Here is a 16,570-nt window from a genome sequence, read left to right as displayed (position 1 = left end):
TGGGGGGTCCGGGCGGCGGGTGGGGTGCTGAGCTGGGAGCAGGGGCTCACGGCCCCGTGCGGAAGAGGAGCTGCCCTGCTCCAGCCGTGTCCTGCTCAGGCTGGTGGCCGCTTTGGGCTGGGCGCAGAGGCGGTTTAAGAAAATAAATGTGACGTTTCTGCACCGAGACGTTGCGCGGCTGCGGTGAGCCCACGCGGGGGGAGGGCGGAGGGCTGCTTGCCTCCCTCCGTGCCCGCCCTGCACTCCGCAGGGGCCGTTTGGCTTTGCACGCCGGGAGACAGAGGAAAAGGCCCCAGCCCTTCACCGGGGAATCTCCGCTGCGGCCTCCTTCAGCGCCCCGAGCCTCTGCGCTGGGGGGCAGCAGCCTCTGTGCCACCCTGCGTCCTCTCCAGAACGTGCTGCCGTGCTTGAGGACCGCAGGATTTTTTTTTTATTATTATTATTTTTTTTGCTGAACATCCCCAGTCAGAGAGACACGAGGCTGGAAAAGGGGGAGCCTTCAGAGCCCTGGGACAGCGCAGCTGCGCCGCGGCCTCAGGGAAGAGGGCAAGCGCTGTCCTGCGGCACGCGTGGCCTTCTGCCGGAGGCGCGGCTGCGCCTCTCCAGGGCTGGGGTGGAGGAGGACGCTGCTTCGCCCCGATCCCTGCGAGCGCCCGCTCCGGCCCGCTGCTCACGGCACAGCTCCGGGCCGGCCCCTGCGCCGCCGTGCTGGGAAGGAGAACCGAAAAAAAAGAAAAGTCCCGTGGGCCAAAAGCGCCGTTTGGCCACGCTTTGGCGTGTTTCTTGGGTTTGGTTTTTCTTTCTGGGGTGGCCCCGCGTGGGGCGGGGGAGGGTTCCCGTGGAGGCGGGGGGCCGCGGGCTGTCCCCGCGCTGTGGCTGGGGACGCGGTCGCGCTGGCGCTGGTTGGACTCCGCTCCGCGCTTTCGCGGGCTGTGCCGAGCGCCTCTTCCTTCTGCTCCCCGCCTCGCTCGCCTCGTTGCCACCTGCAATGCCTTGGAGTTCTGCTTTTTTTCTGGTGTTTTTTTTTTTTTTTTTTTTTCCTTTTTCCTTCTTTGACGTCCAGCACAAAAAAAAAAAGAGCATTTGTGCTCGACAGCTCTCGCTGGAGGCGCGGCGGGACGGCTGTTGGCCCCGGCCGGGCCGCGGGGGCTCTCGCGGCGCGCGCGGCGGCTGTGATCCCCACACGGTGACGGGCTGAGTAAAACACCGGGACCTTCGCACCTGGAGGGCCGTTCCCAGCTGGAGCGGCCTCGGCTGAGCAAGGTGCCGCGGGCGGCGGCTTTCGTGTACCCCTTCCTGTACCACAGCATCCCGCTCTTCTACCGGGGGAGCTGGGGCGCCGCGGGGCAGGGGAACGGGTGCCACCACCCCGCGGTGGTGTCCCCCCCTCCCCACAGCTCCTCTTCTGCTTCTGGAGCAACTGTGCCTGGAGCGAGGCCGTGGCCGGGTCCTGCTACCCCCTCCGCTTCGCGCTGCTCCCCGCTTCCTCCTCGCATCCCACCTGCCCGAACGCCTGGCGCCCGGCCACCGCGACTCCTTCGGTGAGCAGCAGCCCTCCCCGTGCCCCCCGCCCCCAGATCAGCCCCTTGCAGCAGGAGCTGGGCAAAGAGTCCCAGCAGCCGGGGTGACGTTGGCCTCTCGCCCTCAGCAGCCACCAGCTCCTCCACATCTGCGCCGTGCTGGGCGCCCACTTCCAACTGGAATGCCGCCATCATGGGCATCTTCACGGCTCTGCCAGCCCCCCCAGTGCCCCCGCTGAAGCTGGGTGCTGTAGGGACCAGTGACACTGCGGGTCCCCGTGCCTCAGTTTCCCCACCTTTTAGCCATGGCTGATCGCCCCCTCACTGCGGGAGGGCACGGCAGCGCACTTGGGCTCCCCCGCTGCGGGGCCCGGCCCGTTTCCCAGCAGACTGGGTGCAGTAACCCCGGGGGGGGGGGGGGACAGGAGAGATGGGGCCCAGAGCACGAGGAACACACGCGTGTGCACGTGCGCACGTGTGTGGGCCCAGGCAGACCACCGCGCGTGGGACTGGGGGTCCCCATCTCCCCTCCCACCCCCGGCCCTAATGACACGGAGCCTTCGGGCGGTGGGCGAGGGGGGAGGCGGGGGGAGCGGCCGGCGGTGCCGTTTGTGCCTTTATTCCTCTCCAGGGTGAACAGCAAGGGGTGTAACGGGGGGCTGCTGCGGCGGGGGGCGGTGGTCTCGGCTCGGGGGCGGCCCCCGCGCGGCGGGGGGGCCGGGGGGGCTACACGGGGCCGTAGAAGCGCCGGTAAGCCTCCTGGAAGCCGATGTGGTCGGCCAGCTCGTCGCAGTCGGGGTTGAACTCGCAGACCTCGCGTTTGGCCTCCAGCGGGTCCCGCACGGCACCGTAGACGCTGCGGGGGGGGGGGGCGGGACGGGACACACACACACGGCACAGACGGGGATGCGGGGGGTGACGGGGTCCCCAGCCCCTGGGGAGGGGCTCCCCGCACACGGGGGGGGGGGGGGGGGGGGGGGGGCGCGGTACCTGTCATAGGCGTAGTTCCGCCGGTGCCTCCGCACCAGCTCGGCGCTGGCGCGCTTGGAGACGAAGGCTGCGGGACGGAGCGGGTCAGGGGGAGCGGGGGGGAATCCCCCGCGCCCCGGGGCGGCACGGCACGGCACGGCACGGCCGGGTCTGGCCGCGGTCACTCACCTTCGGAGCTGGGCGAGGCGTCGGCGGAGCGCTCGGAGCGGTCGGCAGCTGCGGGGCGAGGAGCGGTGCGGGCTGGGGGGGCCCCGTGCGGCTCTGCCCGCGCCCCCCTCCTCCGTTTGGGGGCTCTCATCCCACCCCATCCCGGCTCCGAGCCCCCCCCAAACCTGGCAAAGCCCCCCCCGTCCCCCTCTCCCTCCACCCCACATCTCCCTTCCCGGGGCAGCGTCCCCCCCCGCCCCGTCCCCATCGCCCCCCCGCCCCCCCCCGTACCCCTGCGGCAGAGGCCGAGGGCGAGCAGGGCCAGGAGGGCCAGCAGGCCGAGGGGCTTCATGGCGGCTCTCGGTGCGGGCGCAGCGCTGGGTGCAGCACCCCGCTCCGCGAGCGCCTTTATAGGGTGCTGCGCCCGCCGCCGAGGAGGGGCCCGCGCCCCGCCGGGGTTATTTCCAGCACATCCGCCCCGGGCGCGGAGCCGCCAGCGCAGGCAGCAATTGTGGTTTGGGGTGAACTCGGTTCCCCCGCCGCCGGCCGGAGCCCGCGGGGAGGGAAAGGCGGCCGCGGGCCAGCGGCGGTTTGCTGGTGGGCCCAGCCCTGCCGGCCTGGCAGCACCCCGTTCCCCCAGTGCCTAACTGGGGCGGGACAGGGGGCTGCGCTCCCCAGTCACTGGGGGGTCCGTCCCAGTCCCCACCGCCAGATCCGGGAGCGGTTCCTGCCCGAACGCGGGGGGTTTCCCTCTCCGCGCGGGCCAAGGGGGACGCGCTGGCCCAGCGCCGCCTCGGGGACCAGCGCGTGGCTCCGTCCGCGTCGAGGGTCCCGTCCGCCGGGCCCCTCGCCCTCCGTGCGGCTGCCCCGTGCTGCCGTGTCCCGCTGGCAGCCGCCGCGTGCGCCAGGCCGGGAACGGGACGCGGGAAGGGGCGCAGCAGCTGCAAGCCCCAGAGCCGCGCTCTGCGGGAACACAGCGGGCGGCGCGGCTCGGCCCCGAGCGGGGGGAACGGGAGCAGAGCCGCGGGGAAGAGGCGGCTCTCGCTCCCCGAAGCCCCCAGCTGCGCTCAGGGGCCTCGCCCACCCCCAGTTCGACGCCGGGAGGACTCCGGGGCCGCCCCGGGTGAGGTTCCTCTCTGGGCTCCTGCCCGCTTTCCAGACTTCGGGATCCCATAAATCCCAGCCCTGTCTTGGAAAGCGGAACTGGAGGCTTTGGGGCGGAGGAGGAGGGAACGCCGAAGCCAGAGCCCTTTGTCAAACAAACCCACAAGTACAGAGCGCGCGGGCCAAGCGCGCGCGGCGGCAGCCAAGAGCGGGGAACAGCAGCTCCGGTTTGCGTGGACGGCAGCGCAGCCGGGGAGGGCTCCTGTGCAGCAGCAGGAAAATACGGCGCCGTGGGCTCTCGCCGCCTCTAATTGAAAACAGGCCGGCGCTGGGCGGAAGCAGCCGCCGCTGCTCTCAGCGTTCGCGTCCCCCCGCCCAGGGCGCAGCGGGACAGCACAGCGGGCGAGGAGGGGACGGAGAACCCGCTGCCCTCGGCTGCCCGGGCTGGCAAACTCCCGAGGGGACGGCAGAGGACGGCCCCGGGGTGGGGGACGCCAGCACGCAGGTTTCACGGGAAAACATTAAATCCCTTCGCCGGCCGCCCCCGGGGGCGAGGCAGGGCCGCTCCAGCCTCTGCTCCTCTCCGCAGACACGGATCCGCGGACCCCCCACGCCGCGTGTCTGCTGGGACGGGAGCGGGGCTGGGAGAGAGCTGGGAAAAAAAAGAATAAATGGCAACGAGGAACCGGACGGGACAAAGAGGGAGCCGCCGTGTCCGTTCCTTTCCGAAAACGAACAGGGAAAGCGTGGAGGGCGGCTGTCGACCCCCAGCCATACGAAACGCCACGGCAGCGCTCACCCGAGCGCGGGCGGCTCGTGCCACGGCTCCCGGGCTCCTCACGCACGCGAAACACCCTCAGGGCGCAGAGCGGGCCCCAGGAGGGCGGACACGCCGGCACAGAGACGCTCCGTAGCGGATCCGGAGGGTTCTCCTCCTCGTTGAGCTACGCAGGGAAAAGGAAAGCGTCAGCTATTTCCAAAGATCCCGCCGTGTGCTTTTTTTATTCCTTCCCAAACTCTGATCAAACTGCGCAAGTCCGGTGGCGCTCTCGGTCCCATGGCGAGCTTCTCCCGGCGCGCGCCACGCTGCGTGGTTGGCGCCGCCGAGCCGAGGACAAACCCCCCGGAGAAACGCGCAGAGTCCCCCCGCGGCCTCACTGCGGCTCCTGGAACGTCGCGATGAGTTCTCGTTGCTCTTTGCCAATTGCCTGGAAGGAAAACAACCAGCACTGGACTCAGCAAAACGCTTTTCTCCGCAGACGGCAGCGTTCGGGACACGGAACAGGCTGACACAGAGCGGAGCGTTGCGCACGCTGCCGTCCCCAGCGCGGGGGACCGCGCCCATCGCGCAGGCTCACCCGCAGAACCACCCCACCCCCCGCGGGGAAAGGCAGCCGAGACCTCCAGGGAAAGGTTCGCGGCCCCCCAGGCCAGTCCCAGCCGCCCGCGGCTCCCAGCGGGACCAGGAGAAGCGGAGGGCTTCGGTGCGGTGCAGCCGTTTCCCAGGCGAGCCACAGAGCAGTATTCCTTCCAGCTGACGCTGCCAAGAGGAAGGGTTCGAATTCCCGATTCGCTTTCACCTGCCAGGCGCGTTTGCGAGCTTGGATCAGCTGCTGCAGCTCTGCGATCCTCTCCCTCCCCGCAAGCACAGACTGCGCCGCCTTCCTGTTCTCTTCCTCCTTCTGCTTCAGGACTTTCCGCAGGTAGGCCCTGTGCTTCAGGAGGTACGGCACCACGGCGCTGCGCACGTCCTCCTCCGGGATCCCGCTGGGGCGCCTGGGAACAGACTCGGGCGTGAAGCAAGCGGAGAGCGACACCCCGGCGCAGGCGTCGGTCTCACGCGCCTCCACCGACGCTGAGCTGCTGCCAGAATCCGTCAGCTCCCTGGCTCCAGCGGGGCTGGGGGACACCCGAACGCGCACCCCGCTACACGATGACGTCGCTGCTACGATACGCCGGGGTTTGAAACGGCCCCTTGCAGCACAAGGCCTACGGGACACACCAACGCGACGCAAACGTCACCCGTGGAGGAACAGGCTGCCTTCCACGAGACGATCCGTACCACGCAGGCTCGGCCCGGCTCTTGGCCTCCTCCGCAATCTTATCGAGCGAGTTAAAGAGCACCTCCAGGTTCCCCTCGTCCTTTACCTCCTGGATCTCCTCCTGCAAGGGAAGGAAGGACGCCGCAGGGGCTCAGCGGGACGCAAACGGAACCGACCCCAGCACCGCTCCGCCTGGGAGCCCTGGCTTTTCCCGGGAACGCCGCGGTGCTGAGGCACCATCCCCGCTGGGGTTTAAGAGGCGCGGACGGGGCTCAGGGGCACGGTTTAGCGGCGGAGTCAGCAGGGCTGGGGTTACGGCTGGACCTGAGGACCTTAAGGGTCTCTTCCGAGACTCTGCGATTCCACAGCTCTTTCTGGAGCAGACAAAAAGGTCTGGGAGCGTCCCAGCCCGACCTTCCTGGGCTTGCCGCTCAGGAGATGTACTCGCTGCCCTCAGCAGCGCCGCGCGCAGCGCTCTGCCTCCCCCCTCACCTTGATGGACGCCTGCAGCTGGGACACAAACTGATCGTAAATGCCCCGGGTCATCTCCGGCTGCAGTTTGTAGAAGCAGCGGTAGCAGCTCGCAAACCTCTGGTAGCTGCGAAAGCGGAGGGGCGAGGAGTCACCGCCGCGCTGGGCCCGGCCCCGGCTCCCCGCGAGCGGCCCCGCCGGCTCCCCGCTGCCGCCTCACCTCCCGGCCGCCACCAGCTTCTCCAGGAACGTGTCCACCACGGTGCTGAAGACCTGGGCGCGGCTCGGCGCCGCCGGTACCGGCTGGCCGCCATCTTCGCCCGCCGCAGCCTCCTCGGCGCCGCTCTGCGCCGCCGCCATGTCCGGCCGCCCAACGCTCCCGCCGCCGCCGCCCATTGGCCGCCGCCACGGCGCGGCGCCGCTGCTATTGGCGGGTGGTTGCGCGGGGGCCCGCCCGTGCGGACTGCGCATGCGGGGGGAGGCGCGCTCCACCCCTCTGCAGACAGACGCGCCTTGAGGGAGGCGTGGGCGGGGCTTCCAGTGCGGGTGGGCGGGGCCCCGGCGGCGGTGGGCGGGGCCCCGGCGGCGGTGGGCGGGGCCCCGGCGGCGGCGGGCGGGGCCCCGGCGGCGGCGGGCGGGGCCCCGGCGGCGGTGGGCGGGGCCCCGGCGGCGGTGGGCGGGGCTCGCAGCCCGGCAGGGCGGCGCTCTCGGCGGGACAGGGCAGAGCAGCGCAAGCGTTAAAACCCCAAAACCCCCATTAATAGAAATTACAGGGGGCTGAAACGCTTCGTCTGCCGCGTCGCGGCGGGACACAGGAGGCCGGGCCCCGAAGCGGCGGTCAGTACAACAAGCATCCCTCTCCCGAAACGCCCCCGGGACCCCCCAGCCCGCTGAGGGACTCGCACCGAGCGTTTAACGAAATTAAACGATCCAGCCCCAAGACTTCCAAGGCGGAAGAAGAGTCCAAGGTTAGCGCAGAAAGCGAGGGAAAAGCCCTCTTCCCCTTCCCAAGAGATCTGGGCCCACAGAGAGCCGACGGTTCCAGGCGCCACCCAGCCCCAGCGCGGTGCTTTCTCCGGCTCGCCCGGCTCCGTGCACGACCCCGGCACGGTGTTTTTTCAGGCGCTCTCCGCGGGTCAGGTCCCTTCGGAAGAGAAAGCGTTCAAAACAAGACAGCACAGAAACCGGCGGACCGCCTCGGCGGGCGCGCGCGCCACAGCTAACGCGGTTTTTAAACTCAGGCGTCAGACCGAAGGTCTCCGAAGTTTATTAGTCGTCAAGAACTTTGCTGGTTAGGAGCGGAATATTGAGCTTGAGAGCATCTCCCTGGACCCGTGCCGTCTGCCACTGCCACCGCACGCACCCCAGCCTCACCCAGAGCCCGAGCGCTGTTAGTCTGACACCGGTATTACTTCGCGTGCACAATCGGCGCGACACTGGGCGAGCCCCTTGGAGCGCGAACGGGGCCACCTGCGCTCGGGATGCTCCCTCGCAGTCCAGCGATGCTGCTGTCCCGCTGCGCGGAGCGGAACGCGCCATGACGGAGAGAGCCCATCGGCGTTGTCGTCTAACCACCACCACCGCGGACGAAGAGCAGAACGCAGGGCGTGAACAGCTTGAACCGTGGCCGGCCAGGAATTCCTCGTGACGGCAGCGAGCTGAACAAGGTGGCGACGCGCCCGTTATCCGGAGGCGTCCCTCTCGCCTCCGTGACACGTACCTAAGCGGGACGAGCGCCACGCGTGGGCTGGCACCGCGAGAGGGACGTGGCAAACACCGCAACCACCGAGTGAAGTCCAACGATCCCTTCGCTGCTCCTCCCCGGACAGCAGCCTCTTGCTTCACGGCAGACGCAAGCTGTCGCCTGGTCAAGAGCACAGACCACAGCCTAAGATTTTGATCCAGCGAGCGTGCGCCAGGAGCGGTCCCCGCCCTTCCCAAACAGGATAGGCAGGATTTAACCCACAAAGTATTAGTGAACCATCACTTCTTATTCAATATGAACGTGCCAATCAGGTTTGAACTGGATCAAAAGCCAGTACAAGCTTCTTTTTTTTTTTTTTTCCCCCTCCCTTCCCCACCTCACATCCGGTTGCAGCTCAAATCACATCCAGTTCTCGGCCGGGCTGCTGGCCGCGCAGCAATCCGACGTTTCCAAACCCCGCACCTGCCTGTGCTCCAGCTACCTAAAGGCGGGGAGCGGCAGCAGCCGCTCTGAACATGCAGTACCGACACCCACGTTGAACAAGGCCACAGAACAATCACTCAGTCCCCCAGAAATCAGAATAAGCTTCTCTAAAACAACAACAAAAATTAAAATAAATAAATAACAACAGTTTAAAAACACAGGTTAGGTGTCAGGATTGCCACCAGCTAATTACACAGAGCCGACTCGACTCCTAGCTCGCCTGCCAGCCAGCTTGCTGTTTGAAGGATGAGAGATAGGAAACATTTTGCACGAACATACAAAAAAGGTATGTACAGATCTCTTCAGATGCAGTAAGTAAGGTCTTCAGCGGTTCCAGGTTAGTCGCGTCTCACATCTAGAAACAAACGTGGGTGCCTGGAGAAAGCACTTGTCTGTTCTGTTCCTCCAGCTCCCCACAGCGCAACTGCAACCAGCGCCCGACCCGCAGAGGGCTCTGCTGCAGCTGCCAGGCTCCCTCCGCCGAGGTTTGGCAAAGATCGAAGTAATTTAAAGAATAATCTGGCTTTTTGCCTCAGCCAGCAAGTCTCTAAATTTAAAAAAAAAAAGGAATTAAGGACTTGCCAGGATGCGTTCGCACACCCCGCCGGTCTGGACCGAACCGTCACGGGCCAACGGCGCTGCCCGAAGTCCCACCTGGGTGGCCTGAGGCGGCAGCAGCAGAGCGCCGCACACAGTCAGATCCACAGAGGTGCGTTGCAGCTGCTCCTGCTCCCGCCTCGTACCGTGAAATCAGCTCGAGACTCAGGAGACGGCAGCTGCCTCTCCTCCCGAGCCTTCAACCGCGACGTCCGCGTTCAGAGGGTTCGGAGGAAGGTTTGTCTCTCACTGGCTGCCTCTACCAGTGTCTCGAATCCACCAGCTCCGGGCGGAGGCTCAGCTTCTTCAGGGTTTCGTAGCCCACCACGATGACGATGGTGGAAGGAGTGGCCGAGATGATGCGGGCAGAGAGGCCTTTGGTCAGGCCCCAGGGACCTTCCTCCGCCATCAGCTGTCTGAAGGTGAGGATGATGGAGCTCTTGCCTTCCACCTGCAAAGCCAGAACAAAGGTTCACAGAGCTGCCAGACTTAACGCCGAGCTGCTGGGGGTTCCGCTCCAACAGAAGACTAGAGACTACCGATCGGCCTGTCCACCAACCTCCGTCTAGTCTCCAGAACTCCCTGAGGGAGGGGGGAAAAAAAAAAGCAGCAAGAAGTCCCAAGGAGGCAGCAGCAAGTGGGATTCTGAGACCCATCTCCGCCTTCCTCCCACCTGCCCCCACCCAGAAGGGGCTGGATCAACACAACAGCTCAAGTCTCAGCAAAACCGACACTGCTAGGAGCACTCCTCCTTTCCGGAAGGACGCCACGTCTGCTGGGGAAGCTCCTTCGAGCCGTCCAGGCAGGTGAAACCGGCCTTGCTACCTGAGCCAGCTCCGACTAACGCAGAGCGCAAATTAAGCGGCTGGGTACGTAGGACAAACCGACCGACGACGTGAGAGAAGGGGAGCCGTTCACCTGGAGCCACACAGACCCAAGGGCGGAGCGCGAACCCCGCCCCTGCGGCACGCCGCTGCTGCGGACAGAGGCGCCGAGCAGGCCGAGCCCTCACCTGAACGCGAGCCCTGATGACGTCCATGGGGTTGGTGAGCGTGGAAGCCGTTGCAGCCGCCAGCGGCCCCGAAATAGCTTGCAGGAGGAGATGGGGACAGTCTTTAGGCGTCAAGCTAGAAAGCTGTTCTGGGAACAGGAGACAGAGAGAAGGTTTCACAAGAGCGGCTGCGTATCAGCTCCTGAACTCAGCTGCTGATTGAGACCGGTCTGCAGCAGGCAGAGCCCTCACGTGCGCCCTGTCACCTCCTCCCACAGCACGTCTGCGTGCTGCCTTCCACGTCAGCCGGAGAGTCAGCAAAGCGCAGACAGCAAGCCCGCAAATGCCCCCTCGTACAGCCTCTGCCGAGCTCAGAGCAGGCTCTCAGACCCGCTGGGCAAACTGGGCAGAGTGAAAACCTTGTACGGCCGCAAAGCAGAGCACGGAAACACTCACTGCCCTCGAAGAGGCGGGGGGGAACCTTCAGACAAGGCTGGCAGGTGCCGGCAGGGATCCGCACAGACCCAGAAAGCCGTTGCTGCCGCCAAGCACGCTGTCCAAGAGAGATCCACGCGGTATCCGCAGGGGGATCTCTAAGGAGAGGAGCGCTACGTACTGCGCATCCCAGGGATTTCCTCTTTCTGCCCCTACCACCTGGCAAACGGGACTGGAATCTCCCACACCTTCACTGGTTAAAGCCGTGCAAAAGGCCCGGTTTCCCGGATGACGCGGCAGTTGTGACTATCTGGCAAGAGGGAGGGAGGCGGCTCCGCTCGTGACCCAGAACGCCGATCCAAATCTCTGCCAGCAGCGTACCTTCAGCCCCGGGAAGCTCCTAAAAACTTGAGACTGGACCAACACCCCAAGCTGCTGTTGCCACTGAAACGCAGCGCTGATGTGTAACCAGTGCTCCCCACTGGTACCAGAACGCACCCGCTCCGAAAGGCACGCCAGACACCCGAGACACCCGTGTTTTTCAAAGCGGGCGATTCCCAAGATACACCTTAAGCCGGGTGCAGCGACATCTAAGCCTCGCGTTACCACCACGTCTAGGCAGATTGCTATCAGGTAAGTATTCGTCTAAAAACCAAAGCTGCGTGACAGAAATCTAAGGGATTAAAAAGGGGAAAAAAGCAAATCTTAGCTGGGCGATAGCTTCAGTATTTGGGAGCAGCCTAAGGACCGCCAGGGCTGGGCTAGGGAGAGAGAAGAAACCGTGAAGTGCAGTTTTATATCACAGGGCTTGGTGCCAGCTTTACAGCTCCGCAATCCGAAGCGTGATCTTAAGACACAAAACCGCGCAAGATTCGGCTTTTGTCTGTGCCCGCTGTTTGGTTTTGCCATGAGATTCGTGGCTCTAGAAGTCTTTTTGGCATACACGAGAGCCCCGGGCCCGCGTGCGCTGGAAGACGAATTACACTCACGGAGCGGCCGCAGGACTGCCCAGTGCCAGACAACAGCCTCCCTCAGCGCCGCACAGAAAGCGCCACCGGGGATCAGCGGACGAGGAAGCGAACGCAGACGCATTGAGGCGCCCTTGCCTAGAGCCGCGCAGACCCCCGTTCTCTGACTCTGCCTCCAAAACTACGCCGCTCCGTTAAGCTTCCACCCAGCACCCACAGAAGTCATTTAAATTACACGCAGCCGTTTGTTGCGAGACAGGTTCCGCTCCCACCCCAAATCAAGCAGAGAAATCAAATCCCGCTGGCTGCACGGTTTCAGAGTCCACCTGCGGGGCTTGCGGACCTCCCGACGCAGGAGACGTTCAAAGTCTCCTCTCACTTACCGGCGTAGAAGTGGTAGAAGGGCCACCAGACCGCACTGTTGGGGATGTAGGTGAGCAGCGAGGCCACGTAGCCCCTGTAGAAGCCTCGGAAGCCATCGGCCTTGAAAATCTGCACAATGATATCCTTGGTTTGGCCAAAGACCAGCATCCGCTTGCCATCTTGGTTCTGCACCTTAAACCTGCCCATGCTTTCCCCCTTCCTCTGCATCATGAGATGCTGGGAGATCACGTCGATGGGCACCGTGATGCTCTGCGCCACCAGAGAGGCTGAGCCGCCTGCCACCAGAGACTTCACGGCGTTGTTGTTGTTGTACCGCGACACGTACTTCCGAGTGAGCTCATACGTTGTCACGTAGCACTGGCCAGAGATCAGGGTGAAAGTGTTGACCAAAAAGCCGCGGTAGAGCCCAGCCGCCCCTTCTGTCCGCAGGATTTTCACAAAAGCATCAAAAGTCCCGTTGTACAGGCTCTTGCCCTTCTGAACCTGCAGCCGCGTCCGGATGAGCGTGAAGGGGTACACGCTCACCCGGATCATCATAGTCATGCAGATCCCGAAGACGTAGAACTTCCTCTTGTCCAGGTGCTCCCACTCAATGATGGGGATGTTGCGTTTGTCCTCCATGGCTCCTCGGAGGGCGGTGGGAGAGGCGGCGCGTCCCTGGATCTACAGAGCAGATCCAGGCTCAGCCCTCCTGTCCTGGCTGACCAGACTGGAAGTGCCGGCACCTGAAACGAGAGACGCTCTCGGTAGGCGACGGAGCACCCGAGTTAGCTAAAGCAGCCCCTGCGCAAAGCACTCTGCAGCGGGACCGTAACCTCCGGAAGCAGGGCCCCACCGCGTGCGGGACGGCGGCACCTTCCGATGCCAGCGCAGCGACCGGTCGAACTCCGACAGCAGCCTGCGCAGGCGGCAGTTCTCGCTGCGGTCCAGACCGCTCTGCCGCAAAGCGGAGCCTGACGGACTCTGCAAAGCGCTTGGCGGCCTGCAAAGAGCGGAACCGCTCCGACAGCACGCACTACCTTTTAGCGAACGCGCGGGAGCACGGATCGTCAGCCGCAGCAGCCTCTCCCCAGTCATTCCGGGTTGGCGACGCTCCCCGGTGTCGGGATGTCACTTCTCGGTTCCAGGCTCTGTACAAAGAAGGAAGCGACAAACCTCCGTGTGCGCTCCCGGACTCCCCGCACAAGGCAGACACGCTTTTCTGGGCATCCCAGAGCTGCAGGGGGATGCGAGCCAGGGAAGGAGGAAGGGAAGGTCGTGAAAAGAGGAGCAGCAACGGGAGAAGAAGGCAAGTGCAAGCAGCCAGGCAGGGTCTCCACGCTGACGACCACGCCCCTGAAAAGAAGGGGTTAAAACAAATCACAGCCCAGGGACCTCTCGGCTGAGCAGCGCCTAACTGCGCTTCCCAGCTCAGGCGAGCAAAGTTCATCCCGGCTTCCAACACCACACCACAGCTTCCGGCACGACAGCGCTCGCCAGCCTGCCGTCCTTCCAGCTCCGGCTCCGGCAGCCTCCTCGCGGGGCCGGGCGCGCCCGAGCAAAGAGAGGAGGGCACGTGAACCCGCGTCCTTCGCCGACCACGAGGACCTTCTTTCCATATCAAGAAAAGCCTCCGGGCGTCGCAGGCTGCCCAATTACTAGAAAGGGCTCGCCCGCGCTGCGCCACCGCCGGTACGGCGGGCTCTGGCAGACGCGTACCTGAAGCCTGCGCGCGGGCGCAAGCCGAACCGTCGCAGAGCCGAGCAACGCCAAGCGGCTTCACTTGCAAACCCAGAAACCAGAACAACCGTGCCAAAAGCGGAGATCCGAAACCAGAGTCACTTTGAATCTGGGCAGAGCGGGAACTCCAACGCGGCACGGGACGCCGTCAGCACCGGACGCCAACCTGGGGCCATTTCACACGATCGGCGCAGCGCAGCAAGGCCACGGCGCGAACGTCGGGGTCGCAGGCCTCGCGAGGAGAGCTCCGGCAGGCGAGAGCCGCTTGGTCAGAAACGCGGGAGCAAACCACCTGGCAGTGATTTACCTCTGAGCAGAAGTTCCGGCTGCGACGTTGCGGGGAGGGGCTGCTATCCATGAACCATTTCCGTGCCTGTCCGCCCACAAAACATTTGCTCGGCGTCAGCAAACAGCCTCACGGGCTGCCACGGCGCCTGCTGACGGGCAGCGAAGTTACAAATGCCCGGGGAGGGCGGGGAAACCCTGCTTTACCCAGCACGAAAGAAACTCGGTTGCGAGAGCCGATCGACTTGACAGATAACACGCGACAAACGCCACGGCTCGTCTACGCAACAGCCGTATTGCTCTCGTTACAATTACAGCTCACTAACACAGGCACAATTAGGCGGCACAAAGCTCCCTACGCAGGAATTGTCTGCACGCAGCACCCAGAAAACATTGTTCTGTCCTTGTCGGAAGTCCCCCTGGCTTAATATTTTATTTTATTTTAAAAAAAGAATAAGATAAAGTCTAGCCGCTGCAATCTCCCGGTGAAGCCCGAGGGTTTAGTCCATAGTCCAAATTCCTCTGCCACCCAAAACCTGAGCTGCGCGTAACAGCGTGCGAGGTACGGTGCGCCTGCCAAGAGAAATCCTCACCGCTGCAATAAGGAGAAAAAAAAAAAAAAAAAAATCATAATTTTAAAAGTATCCTTGATTTTTACTTAGTTTTGTGTGCTACAGCACTCAGGTTTTAGAATTTTAGGCACAGCCCCCTGGAGGGGATAGCTGCACTTTCTCTGCGCTCCTAAACTAGAGAGTCAACGTCACTGCAAGCCGGGGCCCGCAAGCAACCCAGCCAGAGGCTCCTCCTGCGGGGAGGCGAGGGGGGACGGCACCGCGGCATCGCCGGGGCGCCTCGGTTTGGCCGCCGCAGCCGAAGCCTTGCTCTGCCAGGAGTTTTTGTTTATTCTTCCAGAAATTAAACGCAGGGCCTCGCTCAGAGCGGCGAGCCTGTCGCATCCAGTTCCGGTAACTCTTTGGTGAGCTATCAAGTAATTCGGGGGAGACTGAGGCACAAGCAATTGCTAAATCTCAAAAGAACTGACCTGCCCTCCAGAACGAAATGCAAGTACAGCAGCTTCCCCCCGGTCACGGAGATGTTCTGTACTTCAGCGCTTGACCCGCTTCCGTGCCAAAACTGCCCTTCACGGGGCCCGTACGGCCAGTGACTCCTCGCCGCGAACAGAAAAGCGTTTCTCGAATTTCTGCCTGGAAACTAAAGCAGGGGACTCCCAGGCAGCCCGTACCGGCCCGTTCACGCTACGAGCAACAGGACACAGCTTCAGCCTTCCCCACGCGCCCCGCAGCCGGGCGTGAGCCCCCTCACCCTCCGCCTCCTCTTCCACGCGGCCCCCCGAGCCGCTCTCGCTGCGGCTGTATCTAAACGTGAGTGCCCGGCAAATGAAGACGGGGCTTTGCGTACCCCCGGCCAAGGTCGCCTCCTGTGCGGCAGACCGATGCCTCAGCGCGGACCCGGGAACCGCTCTGCGCCGTTGCCCGTGGGGATCCTCTCAGACGGGGCAAGCGCCAGACCAAGCCGCCTCTCAAATCCGAAGGCTCTGCGCCGCGCTCGCTCTAAGCGGGCAGCCCCGTTTCCAGAGCCTTTGCCGCGGCGCTCCCGACGTTTATCCCGAGGCGGGCGCGGATCCAGACCCGGCCTCGCAGAAGATCGGCAGCTCCTGCGCCAGCAGCCGTGAGCGGGGAGGCAGAGGCGCCCCGCGGCCCTCCCCTCGCCCCCCCGCCCGGCAACGCCAGGCCCAAACCATCCGGTGCGCTCCGCGGGCGCCAAACGCGTGCGCAGGCTGGCGCGGGGCCCGCTCAAGGTCACCGGGCGGCTCCGCAGCCGCGGGCACACCAAGCCTTTCCCCGCGGCCCCGGTCGGGGCGGCCGCCGCGCCCCGCTCCTCGCCCCCGCGCGGCGCTGCCTCCCCCGGGCCCGGCCCCCGCAGCCAGGTCTCGCACCCCGCTCCGCCCGCCGCAACCCCCCAACCGCACCTTCCGCCGCCAGCACCGGGCCCGAGCCGACCCCCCCCCCGCCCTCAGCACCGGGCCCGAACCGGGCCGCGCCCCCCCCCGCCCGCCCCCCGCCCCCTTTACCTCAGGCCGGCGGGCGGGAGGCCCCCGCCCCGCCTCGCCCCGCCGCCGGCCGCTCCCGCCGCCCCATGGCCGCCCCCCTCCCGTCACCGGTCACCGGCCGGAAGTGGAACGACGGCGGCGGCGGCGGCGGCAGCGCGTCGGGGGCCCCCGCGCGCCGCCCGAGCAATCAGAGCGCGGCCACCGGCGCCATCTTGGGGAAGGGCTGACGCCGCTCCGGAAGGGCCCGCCGCGCGCTTCCGGCCGCACTAAAGAGGGCGAACCGCCCGCGGGGAACGCAGCGCGCATGCGCCAGGCGGGAGGCCGCGCCTGCGCCCTCACCTCAAAGGGCGAGCACCGAATTACGGCTCTTAAAGGGCCAGCGGCCCCGAACGCCTGGGTGTGTCTCCTGTGTTTCCCGGGAAGAATCCACGTGCTGGCTTGCTGGGAGGGCAGAAAGCGGGGGATGCTCCCCCCTCCCAGCCCCTCGCTGCGCGTGCAGAACTTGCACACCTCCCCCCCCCTTGCACACGCACACACGTTCCACACGCACACGCGTGTGCACGCGCGCGTCGCACCCCTGCACGTCCTCACGTTGCACGTGAACGCACGTTCCCCGCACGTGCATGCACGTGTGTGCCTCCGTGCCCCCCCCCCCCCC

The 16,570-nt window shown here is 65.3% G+C and overlaps 4 protein-coding genes across 6 annotated transcripts in view; all 4 read right to left on the bottom strand.

Moving 5' to 3' along the window:
* MRPS21 (mitochondrial ribosomal protein S21) overlaps positions 1–16,570 on the bottom strand; it is a 100,808-nt gene that overhangs the window by 78,992 nt on the left and 5,246 nt on the right. The window lies entirely within an intron of this gene.
* Positions 2,247–3,009, bottom strand: BGLAP (bone gamma-carboxyglutamate protein). The gene is made up of 4 exons (XM_086768499.1): positions 2,949–3,009; positions 2,679–2,726; positions 2,511–2,577; positions 2,247–2,376 (listed from the first exon to the last, which is right to left on the bottom strand). Exons 1-4 carry the CDS (start codon positions 3,007–3,009, stop codon positions 2,247–2,249), a joined length of 306 nt encoding a protein of 101 aa, XP_086624625.1.
* On the bottom strand, positions 4,842–6,829 carry PMF1 (polyamine modulated factor 1). Its single transcript, XM_086768302.1, has 5 exons — positions 6,495–6,829; positions 6,296–6,401; positions 5,824–5,924; positions 5,342–5,537; positions 4,842–4,969 (listed from the first exon to the last, which is right to left on the bottom strand). The coding sequence occupies exons 1-5, from the start codon at positions 6,743–6,745 to the stop codon at positions 4,916–4,918; spliced, it is 708 nt and encodes a 235-aa protein (XP_086624428.1). The 5' UTR covers positions 6,746–6,829; the 3' UTR covers positions 4,842–4,915.
* SLC25A44 (solute carrier family 25 member 44) lies at positions 8,346–16,114 on the bottom strand. 3 transcript variants are annotated; one of them, XM_086768433.1, is made up of 5 exons: positions 15,934–16,114; positions 12,857–12,967; positions 11,837–12,562; positions 10,072–10,199; positions 8,346–9,510 (listed from the first exon to the last, which is right to left on the bottom strand). In XM_086768433.1, exons 3-5 carry the CDS (start codon positions 12,456–12,458, stop codon positions 9,319–9,321), a joined length of 942 nt encoding a protein of 313 aa, XP_086624559.1. In that variant the 5' UTR covers positions 12,459–12,562; positions 12,857–12,967; positions 15,934–16,114; the 3' UTR covers positions 8,346–9,318. The 3 variants fall into 3 exon arrangements, with proteins under 3 accessions (XP_086624559.1, XP_086624561.1, XP_086624560.1); XM_086768435.1 differs by lacking the exon at positions 15,934–16,114 and adding an exon at positions 14,884–15,259; XM_086768434.1 differs by lacking the exon at positions 15,934–16,114 and adding an exon at positions 13,536–14,225.

Source organism: Chlamydotis macqueenii, chromosome 28, assembly GCF_036417535.1.
Source record: "Chlamydotis macqueenii isolate bChlMac1 chromosome 28, bChlMac1.mat, whole genome shotgun sequence".
NCBI lineage: Eukaryota > Metazoa > Chordata > Aves > Otidiformes > Otididae > Chlamydotis > Chlamydotis macqueenii.
This window is presented reverse-complemented; position numbering and strand designations above follow the sequence as displayed.